The following is a 25,973-nucleotide window of genomic DNA, read 5'->3' on the forward strand; positions in this document are numbered from 1 at the left end:
GTTATCCTGGGCTGGGATTTCCTATCGCGCCATGCTGCTATCATCGATTGTGATCGAGCTGAGGTCGAGTTCTCTCACCTGCCCGAAGCTGCCTTGGACACTGCCCCTCCTGGTGCCTGTGTTAAGGCCCTAGTTGCCGAAGACATTGACCTGCCTCCCTGCTCTTCAGTCCTCGTACCCCTCTCTTGCGGCCCTCTTCGCGACGACACTGTCCTCTTCACTCCGTCCCCTATCTTTCTGCACCGCAAGTGTCTGCCTCTGCCATACGCTGTACTGACTATATCCGCTGGCCTCTCCGTACTGTTCGTGTCTAACCCATTCTCGTTCCCCAACGCCTTGCGCCTAGGTGAATGTCTCGGCACGGTACAACCATTCGCGTCTCTGCTCATCCGCGAAGAGACGGACGACGCGCCGCACCTCTCCATAGCCGCACTCAGCCCACCTACTGCTGCGCCCGATCCCTCCTCAACCGAAGCATTCCTTCGCTCCATCGACGACAACCTTCCAGCGCCGCAAAGGGCACAGCTTCTCACTTTACTTAATCAGTTTCGCTCATCATTTGACTCACATCAAAGTTCCTTGGGCCAAACTTCCACTGTCACCCATGCCATCGACACAGGTAACCACGCACCGCTGCGACAACGTCCCTATCGTGTGTCTGTCGCCGAGCGCCAAGTTATTGAAGACCAAGTCGACAAGATGCTCCAGAGCGGCGTCATTCAGCCCTCAAGCAGCCCATGGGCGTCGCCTGTGGTGCTCGTCAAAAAGAAGGATGGCTCCATACGCTTCTGTGTAGATTACCGCCGCCTTAATAAGATTACGCGCAAAGATGTCTATCCCCTCCTGCGCATAGACGACGCTCTGGACTCTTTGCAAGGGGCCGAACTCTTTTCATCTCTTTATTTGCGTTCCGGGTACTGGCAAGTTCCTATGAAAGAAGCCGATCGCCCCAAAACCGCCTTTGTGACACCGGATGGCTTGTATGAATTTACGGTGATGCCCTTCGGGCTTTGTAACGCCCCCGCGACTTTTGAGAGGATGATGGACACCATTTTGAGCGGACTTAAGTGGAAGACATGCCTTTGCTACCTCGACGACATTGTGGTCTTTTCCCCGGACTTTGACACCCACCTCTCCCGTTTGAAGCACGTCTTGACCTTCCTCTCTGACGCCGGCCTGCAGCTGAACTTAAAAAAATGCCGTTTTGCCGCTCGTCAATTAACCATCTTAGGTCATGTTGTCTCTAAGCAGGGCGTCAGTCCCGACCCAGCGAAACTTCGTGCTGTGGTTGACTTTCCCAAACCTACCTCCATCAAAGACCTGCGCAGCTTCCTGGGTTTGTGCTCATATTTCCGCCGGTTTATTCGCAACTTTGCGTCCATTGCTGCGCCTTTGACTCAACTGCTGTCTGGAAGTGCGGATTTATCACTGTGGTCTCCAGCGTGCGACGACGCATACACCACCTTGCGCCGTCTCCTCACGGCGCCGCCCATTCTGCGCCATTTCGACTCGGCCGCTCCTACCGAAGTGCACACGGACGCCAGCGGTGTTGGCCTCGGCGCTGTCCTCGCCCAACGAAAACTTGGCTTTGACGAATACGTCGTTGCTTATGCTAGCCGCACACTCACACCAGCAGAACGCAACTACTCCGTAACTGAAAAAGAGTGTTTGGCGATTGTATGGGCCCTCGCGAAGTTTCGACCGTACATTTATGGGCGCCCTTTTGACGTTGTGACCGACCACCATGCGCTCTGTTGGCTTTGCAACCTGAAAGACCCCTCCGGCCGCCTCGCTAGGTGGGCCCTTCGCTTGCAAGAATATGATATCCGCGTCGTGTATCGCACCGGCCGCAAGCATCAAGACGCCGATGCACTGTCACGCTGCCCCCTTCCAGCCGAGATCGCCAGCCTTTCCACCTCCGACGCTTCTCTGCCCTTGCTTCGCCTCAGCGACATGCCTTCAGCGCAACGCATGGATCCCTGGATCGCTTCTCTTCTCGACTTTCTCGCCAACCCGACGGCTGCTTCACCGTCACGTGCGCTCCGCCGCCAAGCTGCCCATTTTGCGATCCGTGACACCTTACTTTATCGCCGTAACTACAACTCCGAAGGTCGCAAGTGGCTGCTCGTTATTCCACGTCACTTACGCTCGGAGATATGCGCATACTTCCATGCTGCCCCCCACAGCGGTCACGCGGGCGTTTTCAAGACCTACACCCGCATACGGCTGCGCTACTACTGGCGCGGAATGTACACCTTTATCATGAAGTACGTGCGCGCATGCATTCCCTGCCAACGTCGCAAGACACCTCCCCATCGTTCTGCTGCTGAGCTGCAGCCGTTACCATGCCCTCCACGCCCGTTCGACCGCGTTGGCATTGATTTATACGGTCCGCTTCCATACACTGCAGACGGCAACCGTTGGGCTATAGTAGCGGTGGATCACCTTACACGATATGCCGAAACTGCTGCCCTTCCGGCTGCCACAGCGACGGACGTCGCCTCCTTCATTTTGCACCGATTCATCCTTCGCCACGGTGCACCTCGTGAACTGCTCAGTGACCGAGGCCGCGTGTTCTTATCTGAGGTGGTGAAGGCGCTTCTCAAAGAGTGCAGCACGATTCACCGAACTACCACCGCCTATCATCCGCAGACCAATGGCCTCACTGAGCGATTTAACCGCACACTCGGAGACATGCTCTCCAAGTACGTCGCTTCTGACCACACGAATTGGGATCTCGTCCTTCCGTACGTTACTTATGCGTACAATACCGCTACGCAGTCTACCACCGGATTCTCTCCTTTCTTCCTACTTTACGGCCGCCAACCCTCTGCTACTATCGACACTATCCTCCCTTACCGCCCTGATGAATCCGAATATCGGCCTGTTTCCGACGCCGCGCAACACGCCGATGCCTGCCGCCAAATTGCCCGGTCACTCACCACTGACACCCAGCATCGCCAGCGCTCCCGCCTCGACCAAGACCAAACCCCACCGAACTACACTTCTGGTGCACTTGTGTGGCTCTGGATCCCTTCAGGAACTCCCGGTCTCTCCTCAAAATTTCTTGCGAAGTACCATGGTCCCTACCGTGTGCTGGAGCGCACCTCTCCGGTTAATTATATCGTGGAACCCCTCACGCCGTCTCCTGATCTCCGCCGCCGAGGACGGGAGACCGTTCATGTCCAGCGCCTCAAGCCCTACTACGACCCCGCCGTCTTGCCATCATCCTAAGTCGCCAGGATGGCTCCTCTTGTCCCCGGGGTGATTGTAAGGCTAAAGAAGAAGATGCGTCGGATGATTTGAAAAGACGAAGACGAGGTGACAGTGTTCTCGAGAGTTTTTGCCAGCGCTACGCTTGTGTGTCTTTTGCCGATCTGATCCCAGACTGCTGCCGTTGCCGTTCCCGTCGCCCCAGTACCTCGTAACAAACCCCCCGTTACAATATATAAGCTTTGTCCGTAAAGTTCCGAGACTGAGTCCATTAAAAAATGCGTTTAACATTTAAATTATTTGTGCAGCTTCCCTTCGAAGTAGTCTCCCTTGCAGTCTATGCACAACTTCCAACGCTTCTTGAGGTCTTGGAAACAGTTGGAAAACGCTTCTTTTGACAGGGCTGTCAGCTCCTTTGTCGTGGCGTCTTGAATGGCCTGCAAGCTCCCCATCCAACGACCTTTTAGGGCTCTCTTGACACCAGGAAAGAGGAAAAAATCGCATGAGGAGAGGTCAGGCGAGTATGGTCGTTGAGGAAGTACAGTAATGCTTTGCTTGGCGAGGAATATTGTTATGCTGAGAGCAGTGTGCGGCCTTGCGTTATCGTGGAGAAGGCTCTATTGTCCAGATGCCGATAAGTCAGGGCGATGGCATCGCAGTGCATCACGCCGGTTTTGGAGCACACGGATATAAAACTGCTGATTCATTGTCTTCCCTTGTGGGACGAACTTGTGGTGTATGACACCTCTGGCATCGAAAAAGCTATCAGCATCGTCTTTGTTTTCTTCTTTCGCCGCACCTTTTCCGACGCCGAAGAGCTTGTCGAGAGCCGTTCGGAGCTCTGCCTCTTTGTTTGAGGATCGTGTTGAAAACACCATGTTTCGTCTGTAGCAATCATGCTGTCGACGAATGCAGCATCCTTCTCTCCCTCGGAGAAAAAAAATCAGCGCTCACTGATGCCCACGTGTCATTCTGGTCCTTTGTGAGGGAGTGCAGCACAAGTCTAGCATTCATCTTTCGTTTCCCCAAGTTTTCAAACAAAATTTGGTGGCATGTTGTCTTACTAATGTCGAGAGCATCTAGTAGCATGTGGACTGTAATGGCGCGGTATTGCTGTACGATTTCCCTTATCCGAGCCGCGTTGTATTCACTCCGCGAGGTTGACGGCCGCCCCTGCCGTGTGTAGTCTTCAACCGACGTTCTCCCCGAAACGGCCCTCTTGTACCACTCGAAAACTCGCGCCCGCGATAATGTCTCGTAGCCATAAGCGCCACGAAGGAGCTCATACGTCTGTGCGGCTGTTTTGCCAAGCTTCGCACAGAATTTGATGTTTACACGCTGTTCGAGGTGGACGTCGACCTGTCCACATTCCCTCACAGTAGAATGTTCAGACGACTATTGTGACAACGTAATTTTCTACATATATTAGCGGCTGCCATAGCAATTAACATAAATAGCTCAGGTTGGCCCGAAAAGATGGCGCTACACATACGCACCGACTAGTGTTCCTGTATATGCTCCTCCCTGCGGGAGCATATACAGGAACACTAGCACCGGCTAGGGTGCCTAGATGCGCGCGCCCCCGCTCAGGGTGAGGCATGGAGGGAAAAAAAGATTTTTTTCTTCCATGGGGTGAGGACATCTGCGTCGTCTGCTACGGCGGCCGCCATTCTCGCTCCCGCGGCACGCAGGTTTCGTTCTCGTGGGGGAAGGGCTGCTCGCTTCTCGCTTGCCGCGGGCGCTTAAAATAAGAAAAATAAGGAGTCTTGTGGTGCGCTTCTGTTTTACATGAGAATAGAATACTAAATTTTGTTGGAGAGCCTTCTGCTTTTAAAAACGGGACAAGCAGGCAACATCAAGGCATCGACGGTGTCAAGGAAAGCGGGTATGCAAGATATGTGCCAATTATGTCAGTGAAGCTTCTCTCGAATCTGTCGCTACAGTTCAAAACCTATCTCTAATTTTGCACTGACCCCGTCGGTGCGTCTAAACAGCACTCAACCCCAACATAAATTTTTGTCGTCAGCTAGCTTACTCGCGTCAAGCTGCCATCTTCCTAGAGAAGGAGAGAAAAAATATCTAAAAAGTTTATTTAACGAGTTTTGCGATAGATTAGAATGAAGGGAACCGTTACTAAGCAGAGGAGCATGCAATAAAAAGTTTTGAGCCGCTTTCAAGATAAGTTAAATCTCGATTACGGCTATGTCAAGGCATATTGTGCATACCACCGCGGGTATTGGCAGACCCATTGGTGCTGTCCTTCATACGCTTGTTTAATCTCCGGGCAAACAGAACGCTAGAAAAATGACACAAAATACTACGTGGAGGGAGTTCGAAATTTTATTTTAGAGCACACCTCCCTCAAATGAAATTATTTAATTCTGCTAACTTCTTTCGTAGTTAATTTCAAACTAACAAGTTTAATAGATTGCTCAAACGCGAGGGGTGATTTCTGTCTAAGCTTCTTTGGCGTTCCTTTTTAAAATTTTAGCTATAAATGTCCCAATACAAGTGAGTGCAATGGATGGGTAAGAAAGTGAGCAGACGCGGTCAATGACACAGCGTCTTGGTTTCGCAAGTTTTGAAGAAACAACGGTTATCTACAAAGGTAATAAAATATAAGCACTTGCCTGTTCATCTCGGTATACCTAGATGAACACAAACTGTTACCCAAGCAAACTTGAAATCATTTATTCAGTGGTTATGAAAACACAATAAAGCTACCGGTATTTCTGTTAATGGGAACGTGAACATTATGGGCCTTTTTCAAAGCAGACATCTGTGTTAAATAGATTACTGTAATCGACAAAACAGTTGTGCCGGCATATATACATAGATGCAGAATTCAGGTTTCGAAGCTAAACTTTCGCGGAACATCATATTATGTCTCGGTTACACAAGGCTGACTCCAGCACAAGTTTAGCTTCCGTGGCCACAAAATGAGGGCTCGGAATTTGGCGAAGATGAATTCGGAGCCTCACTGTGGCCTACGCAGCAGTCAACATTTTTCTTATTCGCTCTTTGTGAGCCACACAAGTCTTCACAGAGGGCTTGTCTATCTCTTCAACATATGCGACCAAAGAACGAAGTGGCGACTTCATTGTGAAAAATGTGCCGGTACACCATGAATTGACGGCTGTAAAATGCTCCTCATAGTTTTTCAGTGTTTTCATTACATCCTTGCTGGGATATATGAGGTTTTGTCCATCCCTGACGTATTCCTTGAATGCAGTGAGGGAAGCATACTCATCGTCAGTGTTGCCAAGGAGAGCAGCCTTGCATTGCCCACAAGTTTTGAATTTTAGAATTCCTTTCAAAATAAAACCGCCAAGGTAAATCAAGATACGCCACTCGGTTGACGTGAGCTCTTCAAAGAAACAGAATTTCCGAATCATTTATTTCATCGACTTCGTTTTCTTTACCTTCCTTCTTGGGGTGTGTAAGCAGATCGACAAGGTATTCACGGTCATCAAGTTCGTAACTTGTCGACCTGAAAGTATGAAGAAAGTGGCTGGCGCTGATGAGTCGAAGTGCACACTTCAAGTCGTACGCAGTGGGCACTGGCTTCATGAGCCGCACCACAGAAAAAAGGTTTCTAGACAGTCTTGCAACAGCTTGCTCGTTAGAAGGAATTCATACCTTTCATTGCCAAGAAGCACTTCTTGAAGGCGAAGGACAGCCGTTGCTGCAATTAAGACCCCTGCTTGCGATGGCTTCCACTGAAATCCAGTGCCAATTATTAGTTTTCTGATCGTGTCTATTGCCATACGCAGTGTGTCCAAGGCGGCATGATATTTAGTCATATTTAGTCGGTTTAGGCGGCGTCGAGTGGTTCAAAGGGTGACTCCACCCTAAGCGGGGGCGCGCGCATCGAGGCACCCTAGCACCGACGTTTGCTCTGGGTAATCATTTCTAGAGAAGAAACCTTACGGACAAAGGTTGTATATTGTTACGGTGTTTGTAGCAAGACAGAGACGAGCGAGACAGCGAACTTCAGCGTCCTTCAATCTGAGCGCCACCAGTATCACTGTCTTTTTGCCTGAGCGCCACCTGGCATTCCTTCCGTCTTAAAAAAGAACATGCGCACACAATAAATGTTCGAAAAATCTGGGGGGTCACCGTGCAAAATAAGGCTTCATGCGTAAAACATGGACGATCTCGGGATGTGGTAGTGGACGTCTCCTCTGCGGGGAAACTGCCGCGTCCGGTAGTATCTCGTAATTAACGGCTCTTACGCGCCGCAGGACTTTACACAAACTGAACTAACGACAAATGAGTTTTTCCGACAAACCTCGCTGTCAAAAGGTATCCACATCCAAACGTGGTCGCAAGGATTGTATAAGTCTTGCCTGTGCCGGAGGTTTTACCGGCGCGAGTTTTTACATTGTTGCTGTGCGATGTGAATTCGTGCTAGCTGACTAGATTGCTCGGCTTCTTGTGCAAATGGGCTACGTGTCAGCAGAAAGTTGGTCATCGGTTGCGCAAGGAAGCATTGCGTTGAGCATCATCTGAACCTCCCTGCCGTAGAGGAGGCGAAACGATGTGAAGCGGGTCGACTCTTGAACTGCTGTTTTCAAGGCGAATGTCACGTACGGCAGCATTATGTTCCAAGTCCTGTGTTGGACATCGACGTACAATCGGGGACAAAAGTGGTATGTTCCACGCACCGGGAGCAGGAGCAACGGAAAACTGCATCGTAACGCCATCTATAGGCGGCATCTGGGATCGAGGCAGCCAATGGGAGCCCTTACTATCTGCAGGCATGTCCCTTAGCTCGTTTCAATATTCTGTGCTTTAGATGGCATTGCAATGCAGTTATCTGTTGCTCCGACCTCCGCTGCATAGAGTATACCGCTTTTTTCCCCGATAGTACATCGCTAGCAGGTCCGCCATGGTCTTAATAAGCCTATTTGTCAGGCTGTTTGCATGCGGGTGGTAAGAACTAGATTTACGATGGTTCGTACCGCTGATTTTAAAAATTTCGGCCATCATCTGGGAAATAAAGGCGGTCCTTCTGTCCGTAATGACGTAGGTCCAGGCGCCGTGCTGAAATACGATCTGATTCATGGAGAACTCTACAGCCTCGGACGGTGTGCCGCGAGGTAAGGCTTTGGCCTAGGTGTATCGAGTGATGCAGTCAGTTGCAATGATCGATTGAGTAGTGGAATCATATATATGTGCATGCAGAATGAAACGCTCACAACTGGTACGATTATCTAGGTTTATTTACCAAGAGTATCATACTGTGGACAGCCCTTCATGAAGTGATGATGGATGGTGAACCGCCCGAAACTGTTGGTAAGTAAACCTAGATAATCGCACAAGTGACCGTTTCATGGTGCAAGTTTTCACTGGCCCATTGAGCAACGCCGACTGCGACTATGCATACATACATATCTACATACATACACACACACGCATATATATATATATATATATATATATATATATATATATTGTAAGGCTAAAGAAGAAGATGCGTCTGATGATTTGAAAAGACGAAGACGAGGTGACAGTGTTCTCGAGAGTTTTTGCCAGCGCTACGCTTGTGTGTCTTTTGCCGATCTGATCCTAGACTGCTGCCGTTGCCGTTCCCGTCGCCCCAGTACCTCGTAACAAACCCCCCGTTACAATATATATATGAGGTTCGTGCAACCCATGCTTACAACCAGTGCTAATAGAGCCAGCGCTCATGCAGCGTGTTTCATGCCACTGTATCTCGCGCAGACTTCATGGCAGCTTCTGTGTGCACTCCTGAAGCTTGGTAGTTGGCGCGGTCCGCTGGCCGTGGCAGCGTTTGCCGTAGCAGCCGCAGGGTTGGGCTGCCAGCAGGTGTGGATCAAGATGTGGACCGACGCCACAGCATCAACACAGCAGACATACGCACCCTGGGTTCAGGTGTTGTTGGGGCTGTGCCTTTTTGACGGTAAGCATTCTTGCTAGTTGCGCATTAAGTAGAAGGAATAGCTGTCTTTTGTCCTTCTGAAAACCTGCAGCACATTCAAGCACATAGTACTTCTGAAAAGCTTCATGTAGCGCTTGCCGAGCGCCTTTTAAAGTGTTCACTGTCAACTTCGTGCTTCGTCGCTAATCTCCAAGTGAGTTGAGTTTCTTTTGCCTTTTTTATTTAGGGAGGGCCCAGGATTAAGGCAGCGTTAGCAGTTTGACAAGTTCATAGACCCAAAAAATGGTGCAGAGCAACAGGTGGCAATGCAGGAAAATAAGAAAATCAAATAGAAAACGCGTAACATCACAACTCTAAAAAAGCAGTATTTGAGAATCCCATCGACTCAGAGCGGGGCGCAGCAATTGGCAATGCAGGAATGTAGTCACACAGTAGCACAGAGAAGTAATATGAGCCAAGGAGGAATTATACTTCAGTTACAGCAATAGAATACGTTTCAAGTGATTTGAGCGAAGCTTTCAAATCTTATTGCCAATTGAGTGTATTTAGTACATGTGGTAATGTGTTGCTTATATTTCTGTACCATATGTGTGACAACGCGCTTCAACTTACGTGAGCTCAGGGTGCCTCCTGTTAAATAGTTGAACATTAATATGACGGTCTGCAAAGTGGCGGAGGTGTTTGGTGCGCTTATTAATTTCACTTCTGTATATGCCAAGCAGATTTAGGTGGTGAAAATGAGATTTTAGCAATACTATTCTAGGCCAGAAGCTGAACTGTGTGTGCGAAAAGATTCTGGCTACGTATAACATATAAGAGAATTGTAGCGGTTCGATTGCCATAGCGATTCGATTGCCATAGAAATAGATTATACAGCAGAAATTTTGCTTATCTCGCAAGTAGGCAGCTATGTCGGTTTGTACTTTCTGTCTCGCGATAAGGGTTAGTTATTACAGCGTTTACATGGTTATTCCAGCTCAACTCAACCTCAAAATTTAAACTGGGCACATGAATGTTTCCTACAAAACCAGTTGTTCGAGATTTGGCATGAAGATTTGCACTTTTGGCAACACTTTCAGAAATTTATTTTTATGCCCAAAATATAACTTTTCTTTTAGCTGCATTATTGTTTCACCGTTTGCTAACAAATGTAATTTTCCGGCTTAAAAGCACTTTGCATTGTTAATTAAGTTCGGAACTAAGTTTGATGAGAGTAGTGGAATTGTATCGTCTGCATATATATATATATATATATATATATATATATATAAGAGAAGTGGGCGCTTCTACAAAGACACTTTTATTTATCAACGTTTCGACCGCGGTGCGGTCTTCTTCAGGACTGTAGTGGTCTCGCGTCAGATGGACGTTTTAAGTTTGTGAGCTCAAGAGGAGGGAGAAAGGAGTTGAACACGCAAATAGCAACAACAGTTCAAAAAATTGAAAAAAAAATCAAAAATAAAGATGGGGGTGCGGGGAGCAGACAGGGACAATATTGGTGAGGAAGCAAAAAATAGAAATAAAAGAAAAAAAGGGGAAAAACTAGTATAGTAAGGAAGGGTGGGGTACAAAAGGAGATGGCGAAACAAGAGAAAGGGAGAGGAAGACGGTGCGGGGGACATGGGCAGCACGGCAACCACAGGCGTACGAAAGCAAAACGTGCAAACAAAACACACAAACAAAATGCACAAACACAAAGGGCGCCGCTGCAGATGCGTGGCCAAAGAGGAGCCGCTGCGCAAATGACACTGGCAGGGACGAACAGGCCAAACCAGGCGCCTTTTGGGGGTCTCACTAGTTTCCGCTGAGCCGAGGGCTAGAACGTTAAGGAAGGAGTGGGGTACGTTAACGAGCACATGTCTAAGAACTTACTCACGGGGTCTGGGTTTCACTGAACGGTGCACCCCTCCCTGGGCGGGTCATTGAACCGACCTCGCCGGGAATACTTGTTTGTAGGGGAGGAGGGCTGGGCTAGCTGTGTGCAAAGATTTCAAATTGTCGGAAAATGTAAGGAAAGAACGTCAAAAGCTTATCAATACTGCACGAGGCAGGTTAGTGTAAGTAGGGAGGGGTATGATTGCCTGAGATATACACTAGGAGTTATAAAAGGTATATCTGAGTTAGCCAATTAACGAGAAGTGTAGTATTATGTTGTTTGGAGGTCGTGAATAAAAGAAAGGGTACCAGGCTTTTCGTTAAGACCTTCTTGAATAGTATTAAACCTGTGGATAAAATAGGATTCACGTTGTTCACGTTCTCGCCTGTTTTTGAAGCCCCCTTGAATAATTGTTACTTTTAGTTGGTCAAATGGGTGTCCTTCTGCGTTTACATGCTTGGATAGGGGAAGGTTTGGGAGAGACTTGGCGTGTGCGCGGTGATTGTTAAATCGAATGCGGAATGCAGTGTTCGTCTGTCCTATGTATTGGTGGTTACACACAGTGCATTCAAGAAGGTAAATAATGTTTGATGAGTCGCAGTCAAAGTTACCGTTGATTGGATGCTGGAAAACTGACCTCGTACTAGTTGCGGAACACGTAGTCTGCATGTGCTTGGAAACTTTGCAGCGACCTTTACCACAGGGCTGGCATCCATATTTTGGGGTTTTGTGTTCCTTGGAGTGGACTAGATGGTTCTGAATGTTTTTAGCACGCCTGTAAATCACGCGGGGTGCGCATGTAAATATTTTCGACAGTCGTTGACTTTGCTGGAGAATGTTGAAGTGCTTATTAAGAATTCTGTTTATGTTCGGTGTGTTACTGTTAAATGTGAGGATAAGGTTTGTAGTGTAATCATTTCGGTTATCTATTCGGTGCCCCTGGAGTATTTGACTACGGTTAAGATTTGAAGCTCTGCTTATGGCGTCATCAATAAGGGAACGTAGATAGCGCTGTGTTAAGAGCACGTTGCGCATGTGTTCGGAGTTTTCATGAAAGTCTAGGTCGTTAGAGCAGATTCTTCGAAAACGATGGGCCTGCGAATAAGGGATGCTGGTTTTGCAGTGACAGGGATGGGCGCTTTGAAAATGAAGATATTTTTGTGAGTCGGTTGGTTTTCTATAAACGGTTGTACGAACTGACCCCTTGTGCACCAGAATGTCATATATATATATATATATATATATATATATATATATATATATATATATATATATATATATATATATATATATATATATATATATATATATATATATATATATATATATATATATATATATATATATATATCAATTTCACATAAGATAAGAATGCTAGTAAGATAAAAATAAAAAGGAGGCCCAGAATTTCGCCCCGGGAAACGTCAGCTGTAATTTGTCCCAGTCATTAATTGGTGTTACTTATCGTAACATAGTGCAAGTGGAGTTCAATAAAACGTTGTGTTGGGCGTGTTGGTTCATCGTGGAAAATTGTTCCTTTTCCACGGGAAATGGTATTGGAGGTAAGATGTTACGAGTGGGAGTGCTGCGAAAGCCCTGTGTAGTTTAGAGAAAAACTGCTCATGAATAATAAATTAAAAAGCTCGGATGAAGTTGACAAATACGCCGTAGACTAGCCCTTTTCTTCAAAACTTCGTGGATTGTTATTATGTTATTAATTTATTATTATCATATTTATTTGGCCAATTATCTTATCAAAATATAGACCTTTAAAAAGCGTAAAGTTAGGTAGAAATTTTTTGGGCGTACCTGGCCAGTATATTTAGAATAGTCAACGAAAACTACGTCAGACTGTTCACGATTAGTAACTGAGGAGGAAACACCGAGAGTGAAATCGAATAACAGGCTTACAGCAAAAAAAACCGGCGCGGAAGCCATGCAGATGCTGTTAGATGATATCCTTGTTGTTTAAGTATTGGGCAGTGTGTTTGTGAATTATCTATTGCCGCTGTTTCCAGCTCATAAAGATAAATAAAACTGGTTAGTTGTTTGAACTAATTTGCGTGTTACACGATTTCTGAAGAGTAAAATATCTCCCTTGCGAATCGGTGAGATAGCTCTAGAGTCGAGCGACGACTGATATATTATCGTTAGATGCAGTGTACACATTCTGAAGAGCTTTTAAACAGCATGTTGGGAACAGTACCCGGGCCGGCACTTTTATTGGCCTTAGTGACATGTACGACAGTTTTGGCCGTCGTTTCACCTACGTGTGTGTAATGCTGCTCAAAGCTGCCCATGGCAGCATAGGAGAGCGATTCTATGTGCTGATTTATTTGGCACCATTATGCTGCCACGGCGGCAGGTGCACTGGCAGCGGAACAAAATGGGAAAAACTTCGCAGCAAAACAGGTCAAAAATCAATTAGATGACAACTTTTGCACAAGCACTCTTTAAAACATGTAAGGCTAACATGTAGTTACGAATGTACAACTTCCGCCGTAAAAATTCTATGCTGTTCTAACCGTACATTCGTGTAGCCGACATTTTGCTTGTGACTGCTTCAGTTTCAGTGGAGCCACGTGCAAAATGCAAGAATCCCCTAAAAGCGGGCTGACCAAACTTTCTTTTCATTGTAGAATCTTTCAATTTCAACAGTTATTATTGGGGTCACAGATCAGGAGGTGAAATATGTGGTACACCTCTCGTGTTTTGGCCCATTATCATGCTTTTAGGTGCACTTCTTTACATATGTACGTGCAGGTACTTCCTGCTTTCCATGTTGGCTCACTGCTTCATTCGGATGTTTTAAGTGAAGCATTTTTCTCGAACGTATTCTTTTTTCCCGCAGTTTTCTTCCGCATTCTTGGCGGCGTACTGCTGGGCTTCACGGCACGAGAGATGTCCCGGTCCGTGCACAGCCAGATGCTGAGTGGCGTGCTGAGGAGCCCTGTTTCTTTCTTCGAAGCGACGCCTCGCGGACGAATACTGAACCGCTTCACGACCGATATGGACTTTGTGGACGCGCGAGTCTTTTTGCCTGGCAAGCAGGCCGTGCAGAACACACTGCTTACGTTGGCCAAGGTCGCCGTCATCGCCACTCAGTCGCCGGTCGTGATTGCCGTGACTACGGCGCTGCTTGTCTTGGGAGGATTCGCGATGGTGAGTAGTTGCGATGCGAGCAGAGATCTTAAGCCCAACTGTCGTGATCATTGCACCGCATTCTTGGCAAGATATGACCTGTTCATGTTGGTATAAGATGTGGCCCTCCCCACAGCCAGCCGATCACGTCGAAAGTGCTGGTACTTTATGTGAACACAGTTACTTGCTCTGAATCAGGAGGAGGTTCGAAAAAAAGTTTGAAATTTATTTTAATTGGCAGAACTCAACTTTCTTTTACAGAGTAGGCAGCAGTTGTTTGGAATGAAAATTCGTATATGTAATTTATAAACGAATTATTATGCAAATTTACTGCAGCGTTGGCCTAGTGGTATGAGCATCTGCCTCGCATGCGGGAGGTGCGGGGTTCCATCACCAGTGCCGCCGCGCACCCACCGGTGATACAATGGGTACAAGCTTCCCCTGGCCTGGTGCTCGGCTTATGCAGGGTAAAATGCTTGGGAAACGGGTCTTTGACGCCACATTGAGCAAAGGTAAACACCTTGTGCAATGGCGCTCTTTGGCCGCAGATGTCCTCGCGCCATAAAAATTCACTACATCATCATTATGCAAATTTATATGCACGTCTTTCCAGTGAAACAAAAAACTTAATACGCGTTATCGTTTACATAATGAGCACAAAGATTATGACCAGTTAGGTAAATAATCAAAGTGGCAAGACAAAGCTGAAGTATTTGCTGGCGATAAGAAGATACGGGTTAGCGAGAATATCAGATGAGCGCGAAGGGTGAACCTGCGTATTCTGCGGCAGATTTCTCATTGACTTGAGCAGGTTGTCAAGATAACTCAGGTCTTATGTATATCGTTTTGCAAGGGTGATTTATTAAAGTTTGTGGCAAGAAATATACCTAAATTTCAGAAAACATGTATGTGTGCGCGGGGTTCCCTACCAGCAAAGTGTCGAACAACTCTTGTTTTGCAGTACATGTCTTCGGTTTAAATTATGGTGGCTGGTTTTACCTGCAAAAGAGAAAAATGGCTTCGTGTTGGAGAAATTAAACATTGGCGATATATAGGAGCACAAAAAATTAAATTTGGTCAATACGCCAGATGTTTTCGATACATGGCCCTTGAGTTGCATATTTTGCGTTATTTTAGAGGGCAGCTCTTTGGTGCCCGTACCTATGTTAGCGGTCGCATTACTTACACGCCACGCGGACCCAACACGCCAGCACAAGACACTTAACGCTCCTTCGCAGCGACCCCGAGGCGTCCCTCATCCGGCTCCCTTTCCGGCTCACGAGGTGAGCGCCGAGCGGAACGACGCCTGGGGGGGGGACTGCTTTCGAGCCACGCTGACTGGGGATCGGCTGCACATCCATTCTGAATTCTGTCTAAACACAGACCCCGTGGCCCAAGACATTCGACTCCGCGCCACATAAGCCACGCGTTCACGAGGGCTGCCCGCGCCCGTGCTCCGAACTCCTAAATCTCCCAAGCCTCGGCATCACGCAAGCGAAGAACAACGACGTAACGTGAGCCGTCGACAGGCGCGCTGCGAGATTCCAAACTTCGACCGAGAGCATTTTCCCGGGGAGACGAACGAGAGACGCCGACGAAACGAGACGCGTCAGCACGGTCCTCCCAGCTCTGCAGATCCTTCGAACCTACTACGTATTAATGAACAAGTTCGTTTACTCTTGTATCCGTAAGCTCAAATAAACCAGTTTGCTTTTAATCGAGAAGAATCCGGCGACTTCTTCGCTGACACCTGCGTTGAGTGGCGTGCCTCGGCGTTGGCCTCGGCGTAACCGAGTGAACAAGCGCATTGGAGAATAAAAGAGAGCGAACGCAGAGCGCAGCGCACGTGGAAAGAGGGCGATAGCAAAAAGAGAGTCCATCGAGGGCAGCCGAGAAAGAGGAAAAGGCTGCAGCGTGGTAAGTATCGAAAAGTAGCGGGCGCCGTCGTCAGCTCTCCGATGACGTCACCGATAAGATATATACTGCTCGCCAGAGATGGCGCTGCCTTGAGACGGTTTGCAGCCACGGAGCCTGCGCCGATTGCCTCGGGCTCTCTCCCACTACGGCGGATGCAAAGAGAGCGCTACAAGAAAAGCGGAGAAGGAGGGAAAGGCGGCAGCGTGAAGAGTACAGAAAAGAAGAGCGTTGATCGAACACGGCAAGGCTCAGGGGCGACTTAGCACTGCGCGCTGCCCAAGCCGAAACCGCGAGTCACCTCCGTTCGGCACTGCGTTCGGCACTGCGGCAATGCGGTTCGAGTACCGCAGCAGCGTCGTTCAAAAATTGCTTTACCGAGAAGTGCAATCTTTCGTTGATTCTTCATGTTATTTTTTTAAATGTTCACCTAGAGTTTTACTCTAGGCACTACATCCACGACTTGATTATCAACGATAATATTTTTGCTGAACGCTGCAGTTACGATTCCAAATGCCAAATAAACTGATTTAGTGTTGATATCGTTAGTTTTAAAGAAATTTATCACATTACAGGCATGTTCCTAATGTCATTTGTTATCTCTCTGAGATTGAATCTGCAGGTTAAGGATGGGCAATCGTACTGTTCGTTTATTTCGATACTGTTAGGAAGTGGACAAGTCAAGATTACGATTGTCAAGAAATTTTTTGTCGATCCTTTCTTTGGTTTTCATTTCTTGATAAAGTTAGTGTTTCCCATTGTTTTCAAAGTTTTTCTATTTCTTTGGTGTCTTTTAACAGGAAAATGAACTTGGTACAAGCTTTTAAAAACATCTAAAATTGCTTTCTAGGCACTGTCAACATCATTTTTTATTAAGAACTTCGCACCAGTCCACATGAAGCCGCTCCTTACAAAATGCGTAAACAAGCGTGTTACCTTCCGGCTGGTAAAAGTTTTCGACAGAAGAACGTTTTGGAACACTCACAGCACATAAGCAACAAAACACAGGAAGGTGGTCACTAATAGAACATGATAAAACGCCAGCTTTTACTTCCAGCGATGAAAATGTTGCGCAAAAAGATCCAACACTGACTGACATTTAGACGTTATTCTTGTTGATCAATAACTTTACCAAACCCATTTGACAGCAGAAGATTTTGAAAATTTGTATTTATCGATGTATTAATTCCTATATCAATGTTACATTCACCTGCAGCCACCAACACAAATCTGTTCTCTACAATAAGCGAAAGGAAGCCTTCGTAAATATCAAAAATGGCTGTGATATGCCCACTTGGCGGCCGATAAGAGACCGAGCAAAATACGTTTTCTGCAATTCGAGATAACACTTCAGAATGGGAAGTGACAACGCTGAATGAATTTAGCAGTTCGCAATCTAATTTTTCTAGACTTAGAACTGTGACACCGCCTCCACGACCCGAAGATCGATTGATATAACGGGTATTATATCCTCGCATTCTGAAGACCTCACTCTCGTTACTGCTCCATGTTTAACTGAACATGATAATAGAAAAATGTAAATGAAATTGACTAAATAGTTCTGAAGAATGCCTTCTTTTGGGCATATTCAGCATTTATATGCACACATTTCAGCGTATGATATGTGTTAAGTGGAAGCCCACAGGGCCGATGGGACCCCCCCCCCCCCGCACCTGTTACCAGGAGCGGTCATGCCCGAGGGGGAATCGAGGAATGTACGTCGAGGCGTGTCGCCCGCGCTTTGGGTGAAAGGCGGCACTAATCCTTTCTGCCCCGACGCGTGGCAACCGGTGCATCGAATGCGCATGCAGCGAGCTGCGCATTCCACTGGGCTCGCGACAGCCCACGGGGACAATGCCCCCCCCCCCCCCCGCACCTGTTACCAGGAGCGATCATGTCCCGCGGAAGACATTCCTTAGCTGTCAATCCGATGCGTGGCAATCGATGGAATGTGCATGCAGCGAGCTGCGTACGCGGAGTCACGCGCCCTGCACGTTCCAGGAAGAGCGGGGTCCACTGGGCTCCGCCCACTTGTACATTGCATGGCTATTGGTTCAGATTGGGCGAGAGCTGGTTTGGTAAAGCTCCGCCCAAGTATCGAAGGGTTTAAAACCCGCGGGAAACGACGACTTGGGAGGAGCGCGCCGAGTCTCAAGCTCGGCCGTTTTTAACAGCCTTTTTTTTTAGGGCCTTTTTTTAAACAGCCATTTTTAAACAGCCTTTTTTTAAACAGCCTTTCTTTAAACAGCCTTTTCTTTAAACTGGCTTGTCATCACTGCCTTGTATTTCGGTCCCGTCTTTAATAAATAAGTTTTGTTCTAAGAAGTTGGAATTGCTGCCCCAACCGGCAACGTGTCGCCGGACGAAGACCTGAAGTACTATTTCGTACTGCTAAAAGACGTCCCCATCCTGAGGAGGGCAGAGGAGTTTAACTGGTGCCGTGACCAGGATCGTCTGAGCGGCTTCCTGCAGAGCGGTCGGAGGCAGTACCTTCCTGAAGATTGACGGAGCACAAAATCTTGGGGAGAAGCCCCGGGGACCAAAGTCCAGGCGAGGTCTCGGAGTCTAGGCTCCACGTCAGTGCTGACAGCGAGGAAGCGGACCGACGGAGCGGAGCGCGGCGACTTCGGCGGCATCTGTGGCTGGCGACTTCATCGGCCTGGAGGACGTGACCTGCTGCTCCCACGAAACAAGTGCCATGACCGACAGCCCGACAACGGAGTGAGTTTCCTCATTCTCACTTTACTTGCCTCGGGAGTGCTTGAGCCGTAAGGTTAGAATTACGCAAGGCACAATGGCTACATTTAGTTGGCGAAGTGGCTGTGGCTATGGGTATGATGAGTATGAGTATGGCGCCGAGCGCGCAGAAATGTCAGAGGCCGAGCGGGCCATAGAAAAGGAGAGAGGCGACGCCATTATTCGAGACCTCAAGCGCCAGTTGGCGGTAGCCGAAGAGAAGCTACGGCAGGAGAGGATGAGAATTAAGCAACAGAAACACTCACGGAGAGCTGCGCGTGCATTGCCGAAGACGGCACAGACACAGCCATGCCCTATCATCGTGAACGACGCTGATCAAACGCTGATCGATGCGGCGATTAGAGAGGATAGCGGCAGCGGCATTCAATCTATGCTTATTGAGAGCAGTCGAGAAAAATCCCGGGTTCCTGCAGATAGTGCAGCGACCACGAGCGTCGAGGAGTCGCACGTTGTGCAGTCAACCTCAATTGTCGGAACAGAAAAGCAGCCGTTTATTCCCGAGGTGGAAGTGAGCTCCACAGACGTGGCCGGCAAAAATTCGACGCATGACACAACTGTGCAGGTCAACTCTGGCGAGGCAGCCGAGCAGGTTGTTGGCGGTGTTAATGGCACTGATGAGCGCAACGGCATGAACTGCTCGGACGGCCCGGTTGCACCGTGTGACCTTTTGTTGCCAGCTGAAGCACCAGCATGCCAGGCAGAGAGCTGCGAAAGCGGCATGTGCGTTCGCGTTCAAACGGCATGCGCAGCATTTACAACGGCGTCGGAGAAGCCCGCACAGCTGGGTAGGCTAGGCTGTTCTGAGCCGGAGAACTCAGATTCGTTCAACGCCGCAATAAGCTTGGCTCTAGATGAGGGGAATCAAAGCAGTGACGACGGGGGATTCACCTCATGCCCTGGAAGAAGTGAAGTTACGCTACCGCTGATAGAGGCGAAGCGCGACCCATGCTGCGATCTCCTTGCGGGTCTGGGCGACAGGCAGATCGAGAACATGGAGGTCTCTGATGACGAATTCATTGAGTTGCCCATGCCACGTTCTAAGAGGTTCTCTAGACCCGAGCAATTAAAGCCTTTCGCGGAGGCTTGTGCCCCATATGCGCAGACGGTCGGCCTCTCCTTCGAGGAAGATGAGAGAGACAACCCCAGAGCAGGACGAATGCGAGAATGGTGCTTCCTGAAGCGCGCAATGTACACTTTCGTGCGAACAGACATGTTCGATCCTGGGGGATAGGGACAAATGCATAATGGCCATAGCCTTAACCCACTTTGCCACTGCCAAGTTGCGATAGGCGTAAATATTCCTTGTGGCTCGAGCACACGATGGGGCAGTGAGTGAGAGTGGGGGAACGTGACGAGTGACTTTGAAAGTGATCGGACAGTTTCATGCCAGTGGGCAAATTGTGTCCTGTGTGAACTGTTCGCGTTGTGATTATATTTAATCCGTCTCTGACGAAGAGCACCGTGTTATTATGTGTCTTGCCCTCGTCGGGATTGTGTTGTGATGTACATAGAACTTCATGAAAACTGTGGTATGTTTTCTTTAACCCGCATTCATGGCAATGTTGTTGCACGTATGATTTTTCTTATGATTTTACCAAAGGGTCTGATTTGTGCTTGTCGTCCTGTTAACTGAAATGTGTAACTAAGAGTTGTGCTGGCGTCTGCATGCCTGAAGGTATCCTCCCTAGCATGTTTTTTTCTTCTTCCAATTGTTAGTAGGATGTTGAAGTGTATTTTTTTGTGCTGGTACAGCGGCCAGTGGAGGCCCGGACCCTTTTGCTTTCGCGCGTTTTGTATGTTGTAGAAGGCCGCATTCTTGGCGCTATTGTGGGCTTCGGTATGCTGGGTGTACAGCAAGTGTCCCCCCAACATTCTTGGTGGGGAGGTGTTAAGTGGAAGCCCACAGGGCCGATGGGACCCCCCCCCCCCCCGCACCTGTTACCAGGAGCGGTCATGCCCGAGGGGGAATCGAGGAATGTACGTCGAGGCGTGTCGCCCGCGCTTAGGGTGAAAGGCGGCACTAATCCTTTCTGTCCCGACGCGTGGCAACCGGTGCATCGAATGCGCATGCAGCGAGCTGCGCATTCCACTGGGCTCGCGACAGCCCACGGGGACAATGCCCCCCCCCCCCCCCGCACCTGTTACCAGGAGCGATCATGTCCCGCGGAAGACATTCCTTAGCTGTCAATCCGATGCGTGGCAATCGATGGAATGTGCATGCAGCGAGCTGCGTACGCGGAGTCACGCGCCCTGCACGTTCCAGGAAGAGCGGGGTCCACTGGGCTCCGCCCACTTGTACATTGCATGGCTATTGGTTCAGATTGGGCGAGAGCTGGTTTGGTAAAGCTCCGCCCAAGTATCGAAGGGTTTAAATCCCGCGGGAAACGACGACTTGGGAGGAGCGCGCCGAGTCTCAAGCTCGGCCGTTTTTAACAGCCTTTTTTTTAACAGCCTTTTTTTAAACAGCCATTTTTAAACAGCCTTTTTTTAAACAGCCTTTCTTTAAACAGCCTTTTCTTTAAACTGGCTTGTCATCACTGCCTTGTATTTCGGTCCCGTCTTTAATAAATAAGTTTTGTTCTAAGAAGTTGGAATTGCTGCCCCAACCGGCAACGTGTCCCCGGACGAAGACCTGAAGTACTATTTCGTACTGCTAAAAGACGTCCCCATCCTGAGGAGGGCAGAGGAGTTTAACTATATGTAAAATCAGATACCCTGCTGTTCAGGCCGCCTGGCGAGCAGAAATCATGCTCAGTCGTCTTTTCATTCTTTCCTGAAGGTTATCTACGCGTAGGCACTTGAATTCAGGAGAAGGCAATCAGTCCTCTCGGCAATGGGCACGAATGGGTTTTCCTCGCCAGTCATGTCTACAAGAACCTTTTCATGCGCATATAATATATACTTAAACCCAGCTTCTTTTGCCCAGCCTTTTGCTGCTTGTAGCAGGTCTCTGTTGTGCCGGGTCCGGTTTCCCTGGACGAAAATGCGCTGCTGACTATCTTTTAGTTTGTTTTGCTCATTTTGCTCAACCAAAATTCCGTGATCACCTGCCTTGTGAAACATACGATTATTTCAGGTACCGCCGCTGCGGTGGCTAAGTGTTTATGGTGCTCGGCTTCTGACCCGAAAGACGCGGGTTCGGTCCTGGCCGCGGCATTCGAATTTCGATGGAGGCGAAATCCTAGAGGCCCATGTACTAAACACGTTAAAGAACCCCAGGTGGTCGAAATTTCCGAAGCTCTTCGCTGCGGTGTCTCTCGTAGCCTGAGTCGCTTTGGAACGTTATCCCCTCTAAACCTGTTACAGACACCTTAACGTTTTGAGTGGGTCACCTGCGTACTGAAGCAATCTCATGCTCGACCAGATGGGGCGTTTCTAGCTCGTCTGCAGCTTCATTTATCACCGTGTGCAAGTTTTCACCTTGCACAAAAAGCACTCTATGAACTCCGATATTGAACTACTTATTTTGAAATTCGAGGTCGTTGACTTCCCGCCGAAGTTGAGCCTGGACTGATTGGTTCTCATGTTCCTTTTTTTCCAGTTCCTGCACCTCTTTCTTAGTACATTAATTTCATTGTCTTGCGACAGAGATGGCTTTCCTGAAGTCTTCGAAAATGGCAGACATGCGTTGGCATGGCAGTGTGGCTTTCTAGTTGATGAATAACAGAGGCAAGGGTGTTTTTCATATCCATCCCCCTCTTGTTTCATTAGTAGAGCTACCACTGAATACCGACCCCCTGCAATTTGGGCGTCGCCAAATTTTTATTGCAGCGACGGACTTTCCATTGAATGACTTCTCCGTTATACCAGCACATTTACCTAAATGGCATTCACTTCCACACTCGGAACTAGCTACATGTCCTTCATTTTCATGAAAATCCACATTACAAGTTCAGCATTCGTCGGGCATTGTTTTAACCGCGGCAGAAACCCACCAGGAAGAACTGTACAGAAAGGTACAACAGGCCTTTGGCAGGGACAGAAACAGAAGCATGGTTACGTCACATAGGATAATAGGAGCGTAAACTAACCTGCACATTTATGACAGCAGGGTCAGTGGTGCTAGCAGGACATGCCGCCGCCCAAATGACTGCTTCGCCCGGAGCTCTTGATTTATCCAGCCAATTCCGACAGGCGAGAAGGCGCAGTCGATTGTTTGCAGCAGTGATTGCAGCCACAACTGCGTTGGCAGCTGGGCACCAGGCGGGCACAGCCCTTGGAAGCTCGGAAGAACACCGTGGTTAACTCGGTAGAAAAGGCCAGGCCATCCGCGCTGACCGACGGCTCCTTCAACCGGCAGTGCTGGACGATCCAGGAAATGCTGCACAATTACGATAGCAGGGTCAGTGGGGTTCACAGGACGCTGCCGTCGGTGTCAAAGAAGCAATTATCAAAGAGGCAAAAGCCAAGCTAATAGAGATAAAATAAAGAAATAAGAGAACAAGTACAGAGAAGAAGAAGAAGAAGAAGAAGAAGAAGAAGGAAAAGAAGGGAAAGAAGGAAAAGAAGGGAAAGAAGGAAAAGAAAGGAAAGAAGGAAAAGAAGGGAAGAAGGAGAAGAAGAAGAAGAAAAGGAAGAAGAAGAAGAAGAAGAAGAAGACAGAAGCCGAATGTTTCAGGATTTACTCTTATGTTTAGTATGCTTGTGGAATTATTCATATGAAAGAAGCGAACATGTATTGAACGAATTTCGCTACTCTTTCATTTCAAAGTAACTTTTATGCATACCATCACGAGCCCCTGGTATCCTTTAGCTTTTCTATCCGGCCTTATTGTTCATTGTGCAGTTTTTATATATTTTCTTGTTTCCTGCATTTGGCTGCAGTATGTAAAAGTAAATTACTTCCTTTGGAGTACATGAATTACACATCCTTTAGCCTGGTTCTGTTTTAAAACGTCATTAGCGAATTAGGTATACAGCTTGATGCATTTGCTCTGAATCAAAAGGGCACTCACATCACAATGTTACGTCGCGCCTTTTAGGACACCTACCACCGCAATGTGTTTATGGCTAAAGCTATGCTTTAATATGATCCTGGCAAAATGCAGAAACAATGCACTATTGGGATTCGATGAAAAAGACAGCTATTAGGTTTTGTTGCCGCGGTGCCAGGTTTGTATGACGCTGGAGCATAGACCAGCAGGCAAAATGTGTTTAGTAGTAGTTACACGACACTGAGGCTGTAGCGCCCCATCGTGGGGCATTTGACATTGTCAAGCATTGGTCGACGATTATGATGCATGACAGAAGGTGACTACATGTCATGCAGTGATTACAATTTCCGTCGATATGACGAACCCAATTACGTGCGCGTAATTTGATGTTTTGCTGAGATTCGCCGCCTGTGGCATTCTCAAGCTGAACCATGAGCACAATTTCATAACAAAGCTACGTACGGCTGCTCCGTTTTCAAGAGAAAATGCAGCACAGCTTTTCTCGGGGTATTTCGTTTCATGGTGAAAATCGTCAAAGCACCGAAATTACTTTTCGAAGCTTTGAGACAAGGAAGCTTTTTTTCGCATTGTTTTTTTATTCAGAGCTTAGCCGTGAAGGTGTCGCACAAGGCCAGGTTCGGCGACAGCCTTGCGTCCTCCCGGGTCTTCCAGATCGTCACCGAAACCGTGGACGCATTGAGCAGTCTCCGGGCCTATGGAGTGTTGGAGCGGTTCCAGAGACATTACTGCCGCCTCACGGACGAGACCATGCGTGCCTTCGGCCTTTTCACCACCTGCTACCGGCTCACGCGAGCGATAGCATCCAGCGCCGCATTTTTGGTGGTCTTAAGCACGCTGCTCGCGAACACCGCCTTTGCCGCTGACGGAGGACCGAACCCCAGCAGCTTGGGACTCGCTTTAAGCGCCGCCTGCTCGGTTCGTGTTCTTTGCCACAGTCTGAGGCCTTTCCACACTGGTAATGCTGGGAAATAAATTAGACACTTTTTTCTCGTCATGCACCACAGGGGAAATCCCATAACTGCAGAGACATAAAAAGGATGAAAATTACGCTGACATCTGTTTGCGTTTGTACCTCTTACACGCGACCAAACCTGCACTTGGGATTCTCGAGAAGTTGATGGAAACGACTGAACATTCGGGATGGATGAGAAGAATACAGACACATGCACTGCGTTCTCGTCCTCAGTTCCGCCTGTTAGCGCCGTTCAGTCATTTCCATTAACATGCACCAATACGCCCGACTAAGACCACTTCTCGATAAGTTCCTTTTCTTTCTTTCTTCCAGAGTAGCCCACAAGAAAGCGGAGCCGAAAAACAAGCAGCTCTCTTCTTTAAAGCGCAAATTGCTGGGCTAGTTCATTCATAACGCGCAGAAGGTAGAACCAGAAAAAACGGACACAGGACAAGAAATAGGAGGCACACACACAACACCGCTGCATATGCAACTGATTTATCTTGATAAAGAAAGCAACATTTTTATGCTTTTCTTGGACGAGCGCCCACTCCCAACAAGGTGATGAAAGAAAATATAAAAACCGACACTCCTATTCGGTATTAAAATCCAGTGATAAATAAGCAGACATCCATAACGGATCCTTCAATTTTTAACACGGAAAAGGTGTGTCCGGTCTTATCTTCGTAATTTCGTTACATCACTTTGTTCGGAGTACGCGCTTGCTTTTAAAAACATACGAATGTTGGTTTCTTCATCATAATAAATCAGCTGTAAGTCCAGCGGTGTTTTGTGTGTGCCTCCTATTTTTTTGTCCTGCATCTGTTTTCGCTGGTTAGACCTTCTCTTCCTAAGCTTCACAAAAGGGTGTGTTAACGTACCAAACGAGAAATAAAAAACCAAAGCTTTACAAAGTAACTGCATTTCACATAAACAAACAGCGCGGAGTCGAAACTATTACTACACTGCATTGATTAAGCCTAGACGGGAGCTCTAAATGTCGGGCATGGATCCTCACCTCAGCATAAGGCTATACTTAGGACTGCCGATGTCCCATCGCGCCGAGCTCGTAACGTGATGCTGCCCACCGTCAAGCCCAAAGTTAAAAGCTTCTGCTTGTTGGAAAAATGTGGCATTGGTGGATTGTCATGACATTTAGCGCTACTGATATGAATGGCGTACTGATGCATTGACATTGCACGATCCGGCAACAAGGTTCCTAACGACGGTTGCTGCTTATCGTTGGGGTGCGCGATAGAA

The 25,973-nt window shown here is 47.9% G+C and overlaps 1 protein-coding gene across 1 annotated transcript in view; it reads left to right on the top strand.

Annotated features, from left to right (window-relative positions):
• Positions 1-25,973, top strand: part of LOC144108535 (ATP-binding cassette sub-family C member 3-like) — a 104,136-nt gene that overhangs the window by 49,771 nt on the left and 28,392 nt on the right. Inside the window, exons 10-12 of the mRNA XM_077641748.1 lie at positions 8,941-9,139; positions 13,846-14,156; positions 24,344-24,676. Coding sequence (XP_077497874.1) covers positions 8,941-9,139; positions 13,846-14,156; positions 24,344-24,676 — 843 coding nt within the window. The remainder of the gene's footprint in view (positions 1-8,940; positions 9,140-13,845; positions 14,157-24,343; positions 24,677-25,973) is intronic.

The sequence above is a fragment of the Amblyomma americanum genome, chromosome 10 (assembly GCF_052857255.1).
Source record: "Amblyomma americanum isolate KBUSLIRL-KWMA chromosome 10, ASM5285725v1, whole genome shotgun sequence".
Lineage (NCBI taxonomy): Eukaryota > Metazoa > Arthropoda > Arachnida > Ixodida > Ixodidae > Amblyomma > Amblyomma americanum.